Source organism: Bactrocera tryoni, chromosome 2 (genome assembly GCF_016617805.1).
Source record: "Bactrocera tryoni isolate S06 chromosome 2, CSIRO_BtryS06_freeze2, whole genome shotgun sequence".
In the NCBI taxonomy this organism is placed as follows: Eukaryota; Metazoa; Arthropoda; class Insecta; order Diptera; family Tephritidae; genus Bactrocera; species Bactrocera tryoni.
Genome location: NC_052500.1, coordinates 58527564 through 58549342, shown reverse-complemented (window position 1 = coordinate 58549342; position 21779 = coordinate 58527564). Strand labels below are relative to the sequence as shown.

At 38.7% G+C, this 21779-nt stretch overlaps 1 protein-coding gene across 1 annotated transcript in view; it reads right to left on the bottom strand.

The window, feature by feature from the left end:
• Nucleotides 1–565: 565 nt before the first annotated feature.
• Nucleotides 566–21779, bottom strand: part of LOC120767280 (solute carrier organic anion transporter family member 4A1-like) — a 36541-nt gene continuing 15327 nt past the window's right edge. The window contains 5 exon segments of the mRNA XM_040093157.1: nt 566–1377; nt 1380–1525; nt 3642–3744; nt 9016–9187; nt 12906–13216. Of these exon segments, the coding sequence (XP_039949091.1) occupies nt 566–1377; nt 1380–1525; nt 3642–3744; nt 9016–9187; nt 12906–13216 (1544 nt within the window).

Here is a 21779-nt window from a genome sequence, read left to right as displayed (position 1 = left end):
TAAGATAACTCTATTAGTTTATGAGATATAGTACTTTCATTAAGCTTTCAGAGAACAAAGCCGCGCATATCTTTCAAGCATATACGAAAATGATATTCCAATTTTTGATAGCTTAAGTGAATATTGTGCATGGCCACTTTATTTGTGGCAATGATCCGAATACACCAATTTGGAATATTAACTTTCCTAAATTGTCTAGCCTTATGTAGATATCGAAAATTTAACTCAAGTTTGAGGGACAGTTAGACCTCAATTGATCAATTCATTCTAAACGCTTTCTCATATGGCGATCTCGATAATTTTAATGTGCTACAAAAGACTGTTAGATGAACATATAAACTCTTGTTAAGCTTAAGTATACACTAGATGTAATGTATCAGGTTATATTCTCCTAGATACAACTTTTCTTGGAGCAGTCCAGAAACTTGTAGTTTTTTTTCCTTTTAGTGCATAAAAAGAAGAGATGTGCCTATAGATGAAATTACTCTTTAAAGTAACGGTTGTTAGGTGAACATATCAACTGAAATTAACTTAAAAAAATCGAACAGAATATAAATTTTCGTAATCACCTCAGTGTAGCCGACAGTGCCGGCATAGTCGACAGGAATGTAAAGAGCATCAGCACAAAACACAAGCCCACGAAATACGACAGGTAATGACAAGTAGATTTACACATCAGATTCGTGGCATCTGGGGTGTCACCATCATCAAACATTTGCTTATCGATGCACGAGCAATTCGTGTAAATTTTAACCTGATTCATATGATATTCCTCATGGCAACCGGCGAAGCATGGACTATAATAGAGAATACCATCAGCGCCACAAATCGGTTCATAATTCAATTTACTGCAACCACAATCCACATTACAACTCGATTGCAGCTCCATACCCAAGTAAGAGCGCTCCACGCCATCTGTCAAATTTGTCATTTCCTTGGCACTGTCTTTAAGCACTTCCCTGCGATACTGTGTAGTGACACCCGCAAACGCCAAATTCGGACAGGAGAGCAAAAAGCAAGAGGTGAAGAATGCCGAAATCGTTGTCATAATCAAACACATTTTTATAATATTGGCGCAGTTTAGTTTCAATTTTTTAATTAGATAACCGCCGAGGAAAGTGCCACCACCACCTGCGGGCACTGTAATGAGTCCCATTAAGAGCGCGGACCAAACTGGCGAAATACTGAATTGATTCTCAATTTGTTTGGGCAGAAAGGCTGCGAACCCGGCGATTACTAGACCTTCTGTGGCACCGGCCATATTCAGACAGAAAAATGTGGGGTTCTTCAGCAATGATAGTAGTGCGCTTGGCATGTCTTTGAGTTTGGTGAATGTCTGCTCAATTTTCTGTCCATCGGCATTGTAGGCTTCAGACACTTTTGTTGCTGCAATTCTTTAGCTCCCGGCAGTGATGATGGATAACCGAATATCGGTATGGAGAGTAGAAAACAAGCAATTGCTGCAAAAATGAAACCAATCCACCAAGCGCCAATCCAAACCTTGCTGGAGCTTGTCAGACCTAAGCTGTTAGAACAGAAAAATTTTTATATTAAAAAGTTTATTATATGTTTTTCAGTTTTAGACTGCGGTAAACGCAAGCTTAATTTGTACAAAATTACGTAATTAAATATACAATACAAGTATTATCGAACGATTTTCTGAAAAAAATTAAACGTCTTAATATTTGAAGTAAACAACCCTCATTACAGGCCTGGCTTGAATATTGTAGTCTTTTACAGGAACATTGTATTAGGCAGAAGTCATGTTATAGATGAAGATCGTGCTGAAACTAAGCGGTTGTCTACTTATTTTCTTCAAAGCAAAGGTGTCAAAAAGTTATTTTTGTTATCTTAATGGCATACAGAATAGCTAATGCCCTGGGTTACATACTAATTCGGGTCCGAGAGTGACCAGGATCTCGAGAACCTACTTCCTGCCGCTTGGCTCTTTCAAATCGACAAACCCAAGAATACATTGTTCATACAGTAGTAGGTAGAATACAATGTTTCAATATCTTAAACATGAGTGAAATAGGATTTAAAATTCAACTCTGTTTTCATATTTTTACAGCTAAAACAAAGCGGTGTACTTTTGGAAGAAGTGTTGGACTTCTTTAGAAACAACAACCCAACAGAAGCTCTCTTCAACTCTGCCTTTATTCTATTTACCGCCGCAGAAAAAAGGAATTAAATCAAAGATCCCGAGACCACACTGTAGCTGTAGATATGCGATCGTGAGACGAACTTGTAGCAACAGAAAACGTCTCTAAGTAACTTGAAGAAATCGAGTGGAGTTGACAATCCTTGATCTGATAAAAATCCGGTCCTATTCGATTTCGTAGACCCGACCCTAAAAAGTCAAAGGAATTCAAAACGAAACACTATAAGAAGTTCAAAGGAAAAAAGAGGTGAATCATGGAAGTTTAGTCGACAAGTTAAGTAGATTTTGGAAGCCACTGGTTACCTAATTGACTCTGAAACTAGTTGCAAATGAACAAAAAAAAAACAAGAACATTACTAGAGTTCCTGCGATCTTTAACCTATACTGCCTTTCCCATATTTAATTTATCTTATCGTAATGTTCTGTAATGTTATGGTGGAAACGTACTTCCCATTCGGATAACATGTGACGGTTTTGTTTATTCTTCTTGCAATCTGAACTCTGTAGAGTTGTTTGGACCTTTTCAGGTTGTATTCTCCTAGATATAACTTTTCTTTGAGAAGGCCAAGAACTTGTAGATTTTTTTCCTCTTCCCGGAGTCCTTTTTTTATCGGTTTGGTGGACGGTGGATCAAAAAATCCGCACGATCCAGAAATACATACAAAATGTATGGGTTTTCTGATTACTTAGCTGTATGTTGATATCTAACTGACGGTAGGAACTCTATTACGAATCATAACGAAATTGTTTGGTGAAAAAAACTAACAGCTTTACCTGTAGACAAAACGATGGAATGATATTCTACATTTTCTTAAATATCAACAAAAACTGTTTAACAAACATTAGCAACAGAGAAAAACCTCGCCTCGGATCTTCCGCCACACTTTTCTACCATCTTTTTAATTTCTCTAAGTACGTAGAAATAATTTCCTTTCAATTGCAAACGTGCGCGTTTTTCTATCAACATTACCTTGGCAATAAATAAGGGATGAGCCGCTAACAGGGCTGACACCCGCGCAGCATTTAACAGTTCCAGTCACACTTCCATGACACTGACAACGGCAGAGCTTATGAACCCCAGTGCAGCTTTGTCAGCGCGGCATAAGCATAAACAACATTGATGACAGCGGAGAAATTTGTTTTATGAGTCCCTGGTGACAAAGTCGCAACCACTGTATCCAGCGGAGCTTCAAAAAGGATTTATTATGACATGGAAACGACCTGACTTGGCTTTGTTTGCTGGCAAAGCGCGCAAAGCCAACTTCCGCTAGAAGAAAACACCTGTAGCCATACATCGTTGCCCACCCCCAGCACCAGCTGGCAGTCGACAGTCTCTCACCTCGGCATTTTCGCTTATCGCTCGCAACCACAAAATTAGACAAATAAACAAACAGTACGCTGATATTTTCTTCCGCAGTTATTTAGTGCTTTTTTGCTTTTTCACGCATTTACATGTGGTTTTCTTACGCTGAGTACTTACACAGAGGCATCCACCGTCATGAACTCGGTATAAATCAGTAAAAGCTGCCCGCCAAGCACATAACCCACGGCAGGGCCAATTATCGCCATCGTGTAGAAGATACCTGAAATGAATTATTACAACAATTATTGCGTTAAGCTTGCTTAGGTCATTGTAAATGCACAGGAGATGGAGGTGTTTATATCCGGCTTTAAAATTATAAAAGCAATTATAATAGAAAAATGCAGCAGCGAACAGAACTCTACATAAAGTGTAAATTTTTTTAAAAATTTTGCAGTGTAAAATATGGTAAATGAGCATACGGCAATCCAAATTAAACAATTAATATAACCTCGAAATTGTTTCGTGGTAAAGAGCTTGCCGAATGATAAGGCCGAAATTATGACAGAGACCTGTTATGTACTATGTACATATATCTAACTCACCGGGTACTCTTTTCATAGTCGAGAAAATGATCAGTTTTTTCGGAAACATCACTCAAATTTTTCAAAACAGTTAATGGTATAATCGGGAGCCGCTACAAATTCCTGTTTTAGGTTTCCCGACTACTGCAGTGTCTTCCAGGCTGAGGCCGCAGCCATCAAGGTAGCAGCAGATTTGCTGCTACTTACTGCATCAACTTTCAGAGAAGTGACCATTCACTCAGATAGCAGAGCGGCAATACTAGCCTTGGATTCATTCACAGTGCGTTCAGGGTAGGTCGAAGAATGTCTAACGTCGCTATCTCTGGCAGCTAGAGTTTTCGTGATTAGACTGGTATGGGTGCCGGGCCACAGCGGAACTGCAGGCAATTGCAAAGCTGATGAGTTAGCAAGGAAGGGCACCCTAGAATCATTATCGGTAGAATGGGAACGGATCGGTGCCCCTGTATCCTCTTCTACTTCTACTACATATTAGATAGCTGGGCCACGCGGATGCTTGTCCAACGCTGGGCCAGCATCGGGACTTTTTCGGTTGCAACGGCCTTTTGGCCCAAGATAGATCGCAGGAGATCTAGTGATCTCTTAGCCCTCAGTAAGGCTAACCTCTCATTAGTAGTGGGACTCTTGACAGGCCACTGTCCTATTGGCATACATGCGTAAGAATGGGTATCTTTCCGGATGCCGACTGTAGAAGCTGTTTGGAAGAAGATGCGGTAGAAACAAGCCAGTATTTCCTGCTTGACTGTCCCACGTTTGGGGGATAAAGGGGGGCGCCTACCTTCGGGCATCCCACCGAACTGGCGGGAGTTGAAGTTAAGCGTCTGTATAATTATGTATTGGCTACAAAGCGCTTCGTCAATCTGTAAGTCCGAACACGGGAGTTCTTTTTCAATGGCATTACAAAGGACTACATTATTAGTCTACATGTGATCTTTGATCGACCATTTAACCTAACCTAACCTAATGGTATGATCGAAGTCGAAGATAAGTTCGTTAATTTTGACATTTGAAATTGGAAAATGAAATGAAAATGCGGGTACTAAGAGAAAAAGTGTGGTTCAAAGCAGTAATCGCCGACTATCGCTTAATACGAATCCATCTCAAAAAGAGTTAAAAATTGTATGTATAAACGCCTAAGGCACCACAAATTAATAAGATATAAAACGTATATTTGTTACAAAACTAAATAAATATGTGCAATTATTAATTTAAAATGAAGTATTACTAAATAAAAAAGTATAATATAACAAGTAAGGAAGGGCTAAGTTCGGGTACAACCGAATATTTTATACTCTTGCAACTTGCAAGAATCAAAGCCTAGGAAATACTTTAAGGTCTAAAACAAATTATATAAAGTAAAGTCAGCCGGATGTTCGAAAATCCTGATAGGCCAAGTTTTCACTCAAATTTATCTATTTTAGGCACAAAGATAAACTGTCTCTCATTTTCATTGAGATAGCCCACATATTGGCCCATATATGCGGTACAAAGTCACCCGAAAGCTCGATTATCTTTATATTAGGTATGTAAGTATATGGGGGCTAAGAGAAGTATTGGTCCGATTGAAGCCATTTTTGACACACAAACGCAACATTGTCAGTGAAGTATTAACCCTGAATTTCAAATATATATCTCTGACATTGATTGATACAGGGGTCCACATATTGGGTACCTAGAGGCTTGAACATTTTTTTTTTGTATTTGAACAATTTTTGGTCATAAGATGGCACACACTAAAGACATTATTCGTACAAAGTTTTATGCCGTTATATTAATTGATTCTTGATTTGTGTACTGGAAACAGAGCGTATCAAGTAGAATTCCAAACTGTGCTATATGGGAAGTAGGCGTGGTTATTGTCCGATTCCACTCATTTTCTCAGCGTGATATCTTCTTCTTCTTCTTAATTGGCGTAGACACCGCTTACGCGATTATAGCCGAGTTAACAACAGCGCGCCAGTCGTTTCTTCTTTTCGCTACGTGGCGCCAATTGAATATTCCAAGCGAAGCCAGGTCCTTCTCCACTTGGTCCTTTCAACGGAGTGGAGGTCTTCCTCTTCCTCTGCTTCCCCCGGCGGGTACTGCGTCGAATACTTTCAGAGCTGGACTGGGGATGGAGTCAAAATAATCACCACAGATATATTGCTGCCAGCGTTTTTCCAATCGTCAAGGCACTAAAATTTCTAATTTTATGTAATCTTTCATAGACCTCTTCAGCTTTGGGAGCAAAAAAGACACCGGGGGCCTGGGGAATTCGGTGGCTGCGTCACGTTAAAGTGTTGTTTTTGGCCAAATCTTCGCGCCCAAAAACCATGAGTGAACAGGGGCGTTATTTTGGTGTAAAAGCCTTTTTTCACAAATTCGGGCATTTCTGGCGGATTGCTTCGCGCAAGTGGCACATAACTTGCAAATAATATTGACCTACGATCCTTTGTCATGAACTCATGATACACAATACCCACAACACAACAATCGAAGAAAACTGTTAGAAAAACCTTCACGTTCGACCTAATTTGGGTCTTTTTTCGGTCTTGGCTTAGGCTTCAACTGGGATGATTTTAAATGTTATTCGTCTCCAATTATGACCCGTTAGAATCAGAGAGATTAAAGTCATTGCGCCAACCTGAACCAGCTAAACTTAAGTAAATCAGACTATATTCTTCAGGTATATAGATATCAACAGTCACTTTCAGGTGACGTTACCCTCTAGAAGTGAATCGAAAAGAGGTGTAGTAGGAGAGGATCTACACCGACGGGACCATAGTGGGATATATTCCAATAATCTTTACATTTCTATCTACATATATCCGTGTACCAAACTCAGCCAACATCTTCCAAGTGGAAGTACTAGGTATATACATACTCGTAGAAGGCATGTGGAGTTCAATTGAATAACTACGGAAGGATACAGAAAGCAGCCATATACATGGTTAGCCATTCGACATGGCTAGTCTGGTCGACTCCACTGGTTAATTCCGGCGTTGTAAACAATTACAGCAAGGCTTTAAGGTCACTGGTAAGGCAATGTTCTACTTATCCATAATTTGGATTCCCGATCGTAGAAACATTTTCTGCAACGAAAATGCAGATTAGTTGAAAAAGCAGGGTGCCTCTTTAGACGAATCCGAGGCGGAGTTAATACCACGTTCGCGCTGAAGAAAGATTTATCTTCATTGTGAACAAATAGATCTAAGCAGATGGAACTCAATAACAAGTTGTAAGATACCAAAACAAATATAGTCCAGGTCTTACAGATCTTGGTTCTATGTACTTTTAAAAGATTCATAGTATATACTCATATAGACTAACAGCCACTATGACGGGGCACTGACCTTTTAAAGAGCGTGCTCTGAAAATAAGCCTGCCTTATAACACTATGGTATTTGCTGCAGCTGCAAGCTAAAAGGGTTTTCTACTTTCCCAGCTCTATCACAAATGTCCAGCTCTATCACAAAGCCCATTAGGAACCTAACCTTGAATGGCTGTCCTCCAAAAGCATAAAGTATATAAGTAGCTTCATTGAGAGCACCAATGGTTTGAGTGCAACGATACAACGGAATAGTAAGATTATAAAAAAAGGTCCTGGGATAATGCATCAAATGGGTCCATTCAGCGCTAGATGGACTATGGTACCTATCTACCTACATACTTTTCGAGTTTTCTCCGAATCTCTGGATTAATTGGGTTCTAGTATATGAACTTTGGAAAACACTCTACCCAATATATGCGTATAAATGTTGTTACTTCGTGGAGCTTGAAAAATTTGGATACAGTCATTTCTTTTTTCCACTTTCAATGTCCACCCTAATGCATTTCAATATACATATGTACATAAGTAGTATAGTTAGAAAGCACAAATACAAATTCATTCAAAATTGTCAAAATAATTTGATAAAATAAATTAACTTTCTTTGTGCCAATTCAGTTATAAGTCTTTTACTTTCAGAAACAATTGAGATAAACAAAAAGAGTCGCAAAACATTCCCCAACTTTATTGAAATGTGCGAGCATTGCTCAACTAACGGCGTGGCAATTGAGTCATGGAGCATATTTTATAATTTCCACATAAGATCTGGATAGCATCAACAGAGTGTCGCCAATAAATTTACCCACTATCAGGCGGATCGCAAGGCACAACGCCCTAACAGTCGCCCATACCGGCTGTGATAGCTGCGAAACCAAAGCGGAAACCCGCACAATGAGAAACGTTGGGTGAAATTTCCTGAATCAGCGTTTAAACAGAGGAATTCGAGTACATGTGTGTGTGTGTAATGACAGAAGTGGAGAAGTGCGTTCCACCACCTAAAGTGGGTCACAGCGACACTATTCAAATTGCCACAATGGCTAACAGGCGATGAGAAAGGGAAGCTCTCCCAAGTGCTCATGCATATGACCCTCTTATATTTCCGCTCGCTGGCGCAAATCGAAGAAAATGAACGCTCCATCAAACGGAATCAGAAGGCATTGTTTGTCGTCGTGTACGTAAACAAGAAAAGTCCTTTGTAGTTTAGTTTTTTTTTTGATGAGGCCAATAACGTCACAAATATGCGCTCACGCAAACAAACAACTATTTTTGAATTGATTGTTTGTCCGTCTGCGTGCCATCTACCAGCGCTCACACGCGACTTTATTGGCTGCTTGTCTATTTATCAGCATATTTACTGATTGCCGGCTGACTGTGCCGACTGTTTTGGTTGTCGTGACTGTCAATTGCTTTGGGCCAATCGTGTCATTGTGTATGAGTAAAGCCGACAACGCAAAGCGACCACATCAACCGCCGAAGTCAAGCAATCGTGTGAGGCATAAAGTTTTCAATTTTTATTAAATATTTTCAAAGATTTATTTTGTTTATTTTCGTTGTTTTTTTCCTTTGTTCTTTATCTCTTTGCTGCGTTGCACTGTCAATAATGTTGCAAGTTGGCAACAAATAGCCGCAAAAGCAGTTTACTTACCCAAATACACAGAGGACATCTTCGTGGAGACATTCTCATCGATATATGTGACACCGAGGGTGAAGAGCGGCGAAGCGCCGGCACCATGCAGCAATTGCGCCAAAAAGAACAACCACACGGTCCAAGAAAGATTCTCTTGCTCAGCAAATGTATCGGCTTCCGAACTGCAAGTCTTTGTAACGGTATTTAGTTAACTTTTATTATATGCTATAAGTTGTATTATTAAATAAAAAACTACTTATATAATTCATTTAATATGAGGGAAGTTCAATAAGTCAATAATTTTTTAATATCAAAAAATACGAATAAATTAATTTTGATAAAAACAAGGATATTTGGGCAAGGATGGGAACGAGCAGGTGATGCCCTTCTGTCTCCCTACATTCGAGCGCTGATGTGGGGGCTTCGTTCGAACTCAACCTTCTGGTCCAGAGTAGACACTGCCCAATTGGCTCTCACGGCCACACGAATAATCAGCGTATTTACCTAACCTAACTTAGCCTAAGGCTATTCGGTTCAAAGCGCGTGTCTCATTTTTTTGTTGTTGCGGTTGTAGCGATTACCTAGAACCCGGGGAGAAAAGTAACAAGTTAGCTGTCATCGTTGTCACTTAACGGAAGGTCTCGGAAATGAGCGGTTTCGACGGTCTCGGACCAAAGGGATGAAAGAGTTAGGTGAGTTGGCTTTGTGGGACATGCAAAGAGGACATAAGTTGAGTATGTTGGAGTCTTTTCTGGATAGATAGCAGTTTAAACTGCTACAGTATCCAGAACGAAGCTGCGCTAGGGCCACACATGTTTCATGTGGCAACTTGAGCTCTTGTTCTGCGATTTGGATTTGGGATTTTAGAGATATAGTGATTAAACAGTAGCGGAGAGAGGACACCACCACTGTTTAATTCTCCTTACCTTTGATTGTTCACCTCGAAATAATACCACCTCTTAAGTTCTGTAGGAAACGAGATTGGTTCATAGTTCTCAAACAGTGTTGTATGGTTTACTCCCGCTGAGCCAAGGGGTTTTAATATCAGCATATTTATACCGTCTAGGCCGATGGATGTAATGGACTTGTTGATGACACTCAGAACAAATTCATCGGTAAAAGCAAGTTGTGGCAAGTGGTGCACAGTCTTTGGATGTTAAGACTGGGAATCATGCTGCCTAATTAAGCTCTTTGGGACCATAGAGGTTCCTTGTTGGCCACTAGTCTGTATTGGCGGCGTATTGCTCGAACTGGGTACATCTTCGGCAGCCGTTGAGGCTATAGTCGCATTAGTGAGTTGACAACATGAGGCCACATAACGTGTGTCCTGAGCAGGTCTTAAGATAGCTCCAAGAATTCCATTAATCATATACATTTTATCGAAATGCAATTATGGTAGAGCCTTTTTGCAAAAACGCAGCAGAAAAATCCTCCGAGCCCGGGTTGGACTCAGTGCTAGCAAGGATCAGGAGGATACGAAGTAAGTCTGCTGCCAGGTGTTGCTCAAATAATGACAGTATTAACGTATTACTTACCGATCGAAACGAGGATTAGCGCGTAAAAATGGCAGCCTTTGACAGGATAAAATCAGGGTTTAATCCCGGTAACATATAATAGGGTGTCGTGGGAATTGTCTCGGTTAGGTTAAAAATACATCCGAGAACTTCCTGTTTACGTATTTAATTTACTTTAGATAAAAGCACCGTTATTTAAGATATTTTCAGAAGTCTACCAAGTTACTATGAGTGTAATTATGAAGGCTAAATCATTATGATAAATAAAGTCAAAAGTTAACCCTTCATTTCTTTTATCGGCATGGGATCCAAATTTGTCAACCTTTTTATCACAATAAAGAAAAAGATAATTACGCTGACTTCCATTTGCCTACTAATAGACCCTCGACAACTAACTTCTTATTATAAAGAATACTAAAGTTAACTCTTTATTTCTTCATTCATATCATCATCAGTACAAAGTCACAAGCTACATTTTTCGAACCCATATACTTATGGGATAGAAGCATGAACTAAGGATTCTTCATTCTGTCAGCTGAACTTATTTGAAAGAGGAGAGCCCATATTTGGAAGTTCCAAAGGCACCTTTTATATGTTGTAAACGTCATAATTTCATTCTTTCTAATGAAATAACATGCAAAGATTCTTGCATCCCTTTTCTCTAATGTCACAAGATTCTGATAAGTAAGTTCTGCAGAATTATTGTATTTTCCCATATGAACATGAGATGACTTTACTTTTGAATATCCTTTTAAGTTCATATCAGTCGTTTTTGTAAATAATTAGGGGTTTCACATAGTCTCATAAAGTTATAAGTTATAACGATCCGAAAACATAGCGTTCACAGTTGTATTTGCGTAAACAGTGGCGTAGCTAGGGAGTGGGCGAAAGGGGCCGCGGCTCCGGGCGCAACGTCTTGGTGGCGACAAAACGATCTTCGCTGTTTTTTAATATTCAGAAAAATAATTCAACACATTCTTTTACAAAATTTATTATAACAGATAAAGAGTTGTACACTCACAATGTAATAATCTGAATAACTATGAAAAATATTAATTTTTACTCGAATACTCTTCAGTCTTTGAATTTGTCTTATATCTTTTGGCTTAGATTAATGATAGAACTTAAAGATGCACTTTTCTAGCTTTGATCGCTGCAAAATCACATATCATATCATTGTAATTTAAAGTTGAAGCAGTTTCACATTTTATTGAGAGAATCTCAAGATTGGTCAGTCTACTCTGACTCATGGTCGATCTCAAGTAAGATTTGATCAATTTAAGTTTGCCAAAAGAACTTTCACAAGATGCAACTGATACAGGTATAGTGAGTAGTATTCTTAAAGCTGTCGCTAACGTCTTGTAGGCTTCCAGTCCCATTGAAGAAATGTATAATAAAACTTTTTCTGGCGAAAATAAAATTTGTTTTTCGTTTTTCTTCGCTCTTTTTATAAAAGTAGGACGTCTTGGATGTTATTATATAAATCTTCGTTATCCAACTCATCTGAATAGGATTCGGCAAGTTGCTGGCATTTTTTTTTAATTTCGACGAGTTTGTCATTGAATAAGTCTCTGGTTAATTCTATAATTTTCTAACAAATACTTTTATTTCTCCAAATTTTCAAAAATGGTATTTAAAAACTCCACTTCGGGTGTCCGAGTCCTGCAAATTGTGTCAAAAGTTTACAAGATATAGGGCGAAAATGGGTTTTTTCTATGGCTTATAATAAGATGTCTTGTAAATTTACTATCAATTTCCTCAAAAACCGTATTGTGAGAATTTTGGAACTTCAGAATTTGCGTGGCTTCTAGTTCTTAAATTTTATATACTTAATATCGAAGATATTTTGTAAAAATTCACTTTTGTCCGAACCAAGGGGGGCGGTAGAACATCCTTGGCCCCGGGCGCCCGAAGTTGTAGCTACGCCACTGTGCGTAAACGTATTTTAGTTTGCAATCCAGCAACAAATTTTTTAAAATAGTGCAAAAATTTATGATTTTATGATTTTACGATGCTTTATAACATGTTGTGAGCACCCCAATTGATTCTCGCTGGGTTATAAATTCCTACGCTATGACTTGAAGAAATCTTAGAAACAAAAGACAACAAACATATATGGATGATGAGTTCATTGGGGTCTTCCTTACAGAGAGATTGAAAACGAATGAAAATGAGAGTGTGGGCATAGAAAACAATCCCTGAAAGAGAACTCATTATAAAGAGAGGGAAATATACACAAAATTTAAAAAAATTGGGGTTTCGAAAATTATTTCGTTATAAAGAAAGCTTCGTTATACAAATGTCACTAATAATCTTCTAGGTGCATATGGTATATATGTACATATAATCTTTTACATAGGTATCTATGTACATATGTACTATATATATATTTACCTCATAATGTGTCCCATTTGTTGCGCTGCTTTGACAAACATTACTATCGCTCATTGTTGCACGATAACTACTGACTAGAAAATGTGGCAGCGCAAATGTCAATGATCCAATGCCCATTAGAATAACGCCCCATGCCAGAATTTTTGGCTTTGATGCACCAACACGTCCACCAAAATATGTGACAGGCACCAGGCAAACGAATGAGGCGATATCGTAGCCACTGGCGACAAGACCCGTCTGACGAGAGCGCAGTCCGAAACGTCGTTCAATAGTCGTAATGACGACATTAATGAAGCCATTCACGATAAGCCCTAAAAGAAGAAAAACGATATGTTATTTAAAAATCTTGTTTAAATATTTAATTAATAATTTAGGAAAATATTTGGGGCGTTTTTTATTTAGTCTACTATAAAGTAAAGAATACAACATCGCTGAGCCTATAAGAACTCATTACAATAAAAAATAATATAAAGCATTAACTTCGGCGGTACCGAAGCTATAATACCCTTCTCAGGTGCATTTCTTATTGTAAGTATATGTATAACTAAATCTGAAAACAATAGCATATACATATGTATGGTTGGTCCGGTCTGTATCATCCATGCCCAATTTTGAGAAAATATGTTGTCGAATAAAAAGGTTCGCCATACAAGGATTTGGTTTAGATCAATCAGTTTGTATAACAGCTATATCTCAGAGTTGTCAAATATTGGCGATTCCGACAAATTAGTAGCTTCTAGAGAAGAAGAGAACGTGTGCAAAATTTCAGATCGATATCTAAAGAGCTAAGGACTAGTTCACGTCTTTACAGACAGATAAACGGCTAAATTGAGTTTAGTCCCAAATACTATAGACTAAATTGGCTTGCTTTCAACTTAAATGTTGTGGGATGTCTTTACTAGACCCACACGATTTCTCAGTTGGATGATCAAAGAACCATTTTTCGTTAAAAAAATTTCAAAGTGGAGTAATCCGAACTGTTTTCGTGAGTTTTAGCTGAACTCAACAAATGTAGAGCATGAATAATTGGGAGATATAAGACCTAATTATCCATCACTTTTAAAGAAAACACTATTCGTTATCTTAGCTATATACGATCATTCTATGCACGACCATAAATGCTTTCTTGATGAGTTTATGGCATAAGCTTTATGCTACAACGACCGTTGACTTGTGCATTGGCCTCACAATCTATAAAATAAGGAAAACAATTTATTTTTCTCTCTTCTCATTTTCTTAATTTTATTAAAGTAAAATTTTTAAATTGCCCACTCATTGTGTTCTCTTCTCACAAAAAAAATCAATAAGGGCAATGCTTTCGCTTGACGACATTTTTCTTCTAGGGAAGAGACTTTATCTCAGTCACGTACGAGTGCTACGGTAGAGTTGCAATAATAGACATGCAACACTTTTAATAAACAGCTTATTAATTAGATGGATGCCTACATACAGACACCTATTTACGAACCAACATAATATATCAACGAGGGCATTTTTATAAACCAATAACCTTTTCAAATAATGTTTGTTAGGTTCGACTTTTTGAGTTAGGTTAGAAAATGAGATAATGCAACTACTTCATCACACTGCTCTCAAAATAGTTTGTGTTTGTGCTTAAAAGGATGAATAGTGACTCTTGAAACCCTCCATTTCGCTTTCCTTAACTTTAGTGGCTTTGTGATTTAAGTACCAGAGAGATCTGCCAAGTTCTCAAATATTTGTGTTAACCTGATCCTCGATCCTGATTTACATAGCATTAAAGCACTTTTTCGAAGATGTCGAAATGGAAGCGGTTTGTATTTAACTTTTCCAACCTCAACTTGAAATACGCGATAATGTAGTTGAAGCCCGCCTTGATAAAATTTTAGTTGAATTTTAGTATGAGGCAAGTAAAGTGCCGCGTGGGAAGTTCAATTGACTGAACGTTCATAAATACTGAGACGAAATTTATAATTCAATATCTCCAAGCCTAAGGCTAATGTCAGGGGGAATGCGAGAAGCGATGCTATAAGATGTCGCTACTTCTAGCTATATTTAAATGCAGGTGTCTTCTTATGGAAATCGGCCAAAGCTTTCAGAGTGAGAGCAAGCATCAAAGAGACTTTTGGCAACCTCAAGAGGGCAAAGCAACAATGCAGGTTGTACAGTGGTTTCTCGTTTGAACTCATTTCGCTATTATTAGTTATTGTTGTTTTCTTCTTTACTATTTTGCTTTTTTTGTTATTATTAATTTATAACACAATGGAATAGGGTACTTAATAAAACTTGTCTGGTGTAAGGATATAGTCGACGTTTTATTCTTGCGTAATTATAAAATTTATCTGACATGTTGCAAGTTAAGGCACATTAAGCACACCTTCATCTCAGAAAGCTCCGCAAGAGCTCACCACGCTTTGCCGCTTTCACTCTGACATCCTATAGCATCGATCTTCCCTTCTCTTAAACTCTTATCGTTACAGTCTTCGTATCGCTTTCGACTTCCACTCTGACATCACCCTATATACTTATCTGGGACTGATCCATCTGAACTGCGAACGCAAGCCGAATCGATAAAAATTCTTTCGTAAACTGGTGCAACCTTTTTTCTTGTTCCTGTGAAGTTTGATATCAAAATGGCACTTAGTTGTGATCAACGAGTTTATTTTAAATTTTGTGTTTCCTATTGTAGAAGTGTTTTTCAGCAGTCCACATTATCACAAATACAAGTATTTGAGTGGCAGTAAATATTCAGTGAAGGTCGTGAAGTTCTCGAGAACTTGTCTCATGCATCCACCTCTGTTCATGACGATATCATCGAAAAAGTACTTAAAATTCTTCATGTTGGCATCAGAGAGACAGCGGGAGATCTCAACACCTCTTATGGATCAACTGAACACATTTTGGTTAATATTTTGAGTTTCAAGCGTGTCAATACTACTAGACTCTTACCAAAAACTTAAATCTTTTGAAAAAACGTCGACGATCATTTCGACTGCTAACTGGCGAATGGCAAAAGTCTAACGGTGTGATATCACACGATCTTGGTGGCAAATCGACCGGACCAAAACGTGAAATTATTTGCTCATCGAAATGTTCTCTCAAGAAATCCATTGAGAGATGCGATGTGTGGGAAGTGGCGCCGTCTTGTTGAAACTAAATGTCGCCGAGATAACGAGCTTCAATTTCAGGCATCAAATAGTCAGTCATCCTGACGTGATGATGGTTGCCATTGAAGGTTGCGTTCTCACCGGCATTATTTTTGAAGAAATATGGACCAATGATTCCATACCCCACACAAACCACACCAAAGCGTTTTTTTTACTGGATGAAATGGCAGCTATTGAATCTCTTCAGGTTACTCTTCGTCCCAAATGCCGCAATTTTGCTTGTATACGTACCTAATGTGCCAGAAAGGGGTCTCATCGCTGAACAAAATTTGACTCGAAAGCGTCGAATCTTTTTGGAAAATCTCATAGAGCGAAGCAATGTCGCTAACGAAGGTCGAGCGGCTTCAGTTCTTGCACAAGCTGTATTCTGCATACTTTCAACGTGAATTTTCGTAATAAAGATGAACGATTTGTGAGTCTCTCTTAGATGAAATACCAAACAATACAAAACAAAAATAATATGACAGCTTGACACGACGCATGTTCTGTCTGATCTGTCGAAAAAAGGCTATTGAAAATAATACCACTTGGATCACCCGTTGTGTAAAACATTTTCATTTGACGAGATATCTTTACCAAATTTATTATTGTTATTATTATTTTGGTTATTGTCCAAGGTGTACACCGTCATCCGACTTTTCCAACTCAACGTCAGTAAAATCTCGCATCGAACTATCTAGCTTTTTTGGTATAGTTGAATTTCAGTTTTCAAATAATGCGAGTAGTAATATTTGTTAAGCGTTTTCTAGTTATAAAGCCGTTAATGTTTCGCTAACTTTAGACGCTGCTGTCTCCTCAGATTTTAGACAAGTTTTAATAGTTCAAACTTGTAAATTATATAAAAGTATAAGAATTATTGTTTTGTCAAACCACCCTCGTATATTTTCCTGTTTCCTTTATTTAGCATAATGAGAGGCTCTTCAAACGGGATGCCAATAAACTGTACTATTCTCAATTTCTGCTTAAATGGGTTATATATACTATAGATTTTAAAAGAGTTGATGTGTCTTAAAAATATAAAAAATAATAAATGTTCATAGAACGAAACACTGAAAATTAAACTAGCACTCTGTATACTAACCCAAAGAGTGTAGGTGGCAGGCAGACACATCCACAAAAACTGTCCATCACTCACTTTCACTAATCGTCAAATGCCAAAAATATTCAATAATAAATATAATAAGTAAATCCCATTATGAAAAGGTAGTTGGCGACTATCACAATCAGCATTGTTGGAAGTAAATTGAATTTCTTTTCAAAATTCACAAAATTGCATTTAAGTCCATTTCAGTCCATTTTTCTTCGCCGCTGTCAACCATCAGCAGGTACAACATGACACAAAGTCATCGAATAGTCAACTAGCTGCTTTGATTTCCCATGTCCACACACATCACTCAACGCTCATTCTAAGTACTATTTACAAGTAGGTGAGAAGGCAGTTGTAGGTTTGTGTGTGTCCGTCAAGTGTCCCGTTTGCATTGTGTTGGGTGGTGTGAAAAACCAATTTGTCGATTTTGCTACTTCCTTAACGGAAGCTAGCTGTTGGCTTGATTGGTTGAAGTGTGAACAGCACGCGCTTAATCGTATTTATCGAACGTTTTTCATATTTTCCATACGCATACACTGAGACACGCATACACTTGACAGAAGACCCCGTGTTCGCTTAAGACGTTCCACGCAACGATTTATGGAAACTACTATACATATGGTATGTACTATGGTATATATATATATATATTATGGGTGTTAATTTACAGGAAGCAAAGAAGACGGAAAAATCGCGTATGCGGGAAATGTTCTACGGAGCATTCAGAACCACTTTGTCTGAGATAATATGGGACTGAAGCCGGTTCCGAGCCAGCGCTGGGCTGTCACAAGATCAATTAGGCCGGCAGTGGTTCACAAGATTTATACTGAAATCCCTCCCTCCCAGTTGGACTTTCGTTATTTGTAGATGTTCTAACTGTTCATTAACTTAGCGACTTTCAATTGGTAAGGTCAACAACACTTTATTTTTGTTTCTTGCGCCTTTGCGAGATCAATGCTTAAGCATCTGGGAGCACACATTTTCAGACATCCCGCTGAGATGGTAGGAACCAATTTAAATAGATTTTTATTTACCTAATAGCGTTTGCCTACTTATGAGTTCTGAATAAAGGAATTCTATTTTGTGAATTCAAAAGCACTGTATATAGTAGTCTAAGTCCATTTACATCAGCTGAGATATTTCACCTAAAAGTGAATTACACAACTTCTGCATCCAAAGAGATATAAAACAAAGCATAGGACTTTATCCCAAAACCGGTCCCAAACCTAAATATTAAATATACTGATTTCCATTACGAGCAATATTCATGCAAATTCTTGAATCTTCTTCTTTATTGGTGTAGATACCGCTTACTGGGTTATAACCGAGTTTACAAAAGCGCGCCAGTCGTTCTTCCATTTTGTTGTTTGGGGCCAATTGAAGATTCCAAGTGTAGCCATTCCTTCTCCACCTGGTATTTTCAACGCAGTGGATTTCTTCCCCTTCCTCTGCTTCCCCCAGCGACTACTGCGTCGAATACTCTCAAAGCTGGGGCGTTTTCATCCATTCGGACAACATGACCTAGCCAGCGTATCCGCTGTCTCTAAATTCGCTGAATTATATCAATGTCGTCGTATATCTCATACAGCTCATCGTCCCATCGAATACGGTAATGGCCGTTGTCTATGTGCAAAGAACCATAAATCTTCCGTCGCTCGTCAGATGTTGTCATCGCTCATGCCTCCGCAGCATACAGCAGGACGGAGATGAGGAGCGACTTATAGAATTTGGAGTTTGTTCATCGAGAGAGGACTTAAGTTCTGCAGCTCAAGTTATTTTCTCCAGCAGTAGATTAAAGAAGTCGCATGATAAGGAGTGGCCTTGTCTGAAAACTTGTTTAGTATCAAACGGCTCGTAAAGGTCCTTCCTGATCCTGACGGAGCTTTTGGTGTTGCTCAATGTCAGTTTACACAGTCGTAATAGTTTTGCGGGGATATCAAATTCAGACATAACAGCATAAAGGCAGCTCCTTTTCATGTCATAAAAAGCAGCTCTAAAATCGACGAAGAGGTGGCGTGTGTCGATTCTTTTTTCACGGTTTTTCAAGATTTGGAGCATGGTGATTGTCTGATCAGTTGTTGATTTTACAAACCCGAAGCCACACTGTCTAATCAGTTTATTGTTCCTCCATAATTTCAGTATGCTCTGAGCATCACGTATGGGGGTTCCACAAGAGTATGCTCCAGTCTTGAAACATTATGCTAGTCGCCGCATCTTTTCGTTGAAATTTCGAGCATCACCCCTGTCGATCAGCTTGTCAAGTTCTTTGTATTCACGCATTTCGCGTCTTGCTTCTGGTCTTCAACACTCTGTATCTATCCCATTCTGCACATATTGGGGGCCGATTGTAACGTTGCGATATAGACAAGTACGGCTCTGCATTCCTCATGGGACCCGCCGACCTTTCACGTTTTTCGAAAACCAATAGCTTCCTTTGCAGCTATGGAGCTTGAAATGCCGTCCCACAGTTCCCTTATACCGAATCGCGTGAATACATCTCGATATTTTTAATACTGTGACATACTTACATAGATTATTATCTAAGGTGTCTCTGAAATCTCCAATGAAATGGCTTAGATCGAACAGCTTTAGCACGTGATTCAATTTAGTCCTTAAAGGGAGAACTTTTTTATTTGATAAGGTATATTTATACTGTTTTATTCTATACAAAATGCGCGAGTGAAGGCTTTTCTAGCTTCGGTGCAGCCGAAGTTAAAGTTTTTTCTTGTTTCATAAAATATTACATACTTTCTCCTATACTGCAGCTTAATACTATGCCACCCAGTCAACTAATCGCTTAAAAATGCTAGACAACCGCTGCAGCAGGGTAACGTTTCTATAGATTAGCTCATTTAACTATATTTTTTTACAACAACCACAACAACATTTAAGTAGCTCAATCTCGTCGGCGTCACTATGTCTAAGCGTGCTCATAATTGTGCATGCTCGTTATTCAGCAACAGAGCACACTACCATGCGCACATAGTGATGGAATGCACGTGCTGCAGTTAATGTTGCAAGATGAGTAGAATATTTGGCATAACAAACACGACAGTGCCTTAAAATAGCCCACAGCAAAATATTTAGCATAGCGGCGAAAGCGCACAAGTGTTTGTATGTATGTATGTGTGTATTTAAATAACGGACAACAGGCATGCTTAGTTGCAACTGGCAATAGCTTAGTCAATGGCAACTGGGCACATCTGTTGCGCCATTTGAGCGCGTGCAACGAAATGTTTACGGTTGCTGCATTTGTTGCCTTTCGCTGCTGGTATCTGCGCTGTGGATGCAGGGTGCTAAGCTGGTGACTCGACGGCATGCAACGTGCGGCAATAAATCTTCATAAATGATTTCATTACAGTTGTAGGCGCGCGATGCGCGTCCTGAGCCCACACTTGCCGCCGGGCACGTGACTCAAAATATTAATCAGCTAAAATTGCATTTACATGAATTATGGGCCGTCGAAAATTTTTCTGTGCTACTAACTACCCCATATAACATACACATACATACATACATACATATGTACATACATACATACATACATACATACATATGTATATACCGACATTTGTATGTTGTGTGTAGCTACTTCATTTGTGGCGTAAATGTAGTTAAAGTTCCGTATTATTTTTGCATTCATAAAATGAATTTCGGCCAATTAACTATGTCGGTTAATCTGTGCGCTAAAGCCAGTATAAATTTTAAGTATTAGTCGCATTTATCACTTTGAGGATTAAATACAATTTGAGTACAGACCCTACGAACGCGGTCTGATAAGTACTTAACCATCGGATATGTGACGATATTGCATCTCGTAGACGGGCACGGTGAAAGTTTCAGCCGAATTAGACTATTATACCCTGAACAGGGTATACTAAGTTTGCTAAGAAGTTTGTAACAACCAGAAGGAAACGTCGAAGACCCTATAAAGTATATACCCACTCGAAGTGTTACCTATTCAAACGACTATAATTTTTTAGTTTGATAATATTTTTATTGATTTCAATGACAAAAATGTATGAAAATAATCAAAAATTTAGAATCCATTCACTTTAGCTCGATATGGCCACCTTTTGCCTTGACTATGGCCCTCAAACGGTCAAAAAACGAGTTGCATGCTGCACGAATGTGAGCTTGTGGTATTTTGGCCCATTCACGTACAATCGCTTTCTTGAGCGCATCCATACTGGTGCATTTTTTAGTCCGCACCTTGCTCTCTAAAATGGACCAGATGGAAAAGTCCATCGGATTTGCGTCTGGTGAATTCGAAAGCCATTGTGTCGACGAAATGAAGAGTGGAACATGATTTTTTAACCACTCTTGGTTAACTCTCGCTTTATGTGACGGCGCCGAGTCTTGTTGGAACGTCCATTCTTTCCGGCCGAAGTGTTTACGTGCCCACGGCTCTAAAGCACCTTCCAAAATATTTTCACGATAATAAGTCGCATTTACTTTGACACCAGGCTCGATGAAAACGACTGGAGAGCGCCCATCAGCGGTCACGGCAGCCCATACCATCACTTGCGATGGGAAATTACTTCGGGTGGCCATTCGTAGGCTTAAATTCTCGTACGTGAGTTCGGTCAAGTAAACACGGTCATTTTGAGAGTTTATGAATTGCTCAATAGGGAAATTCTT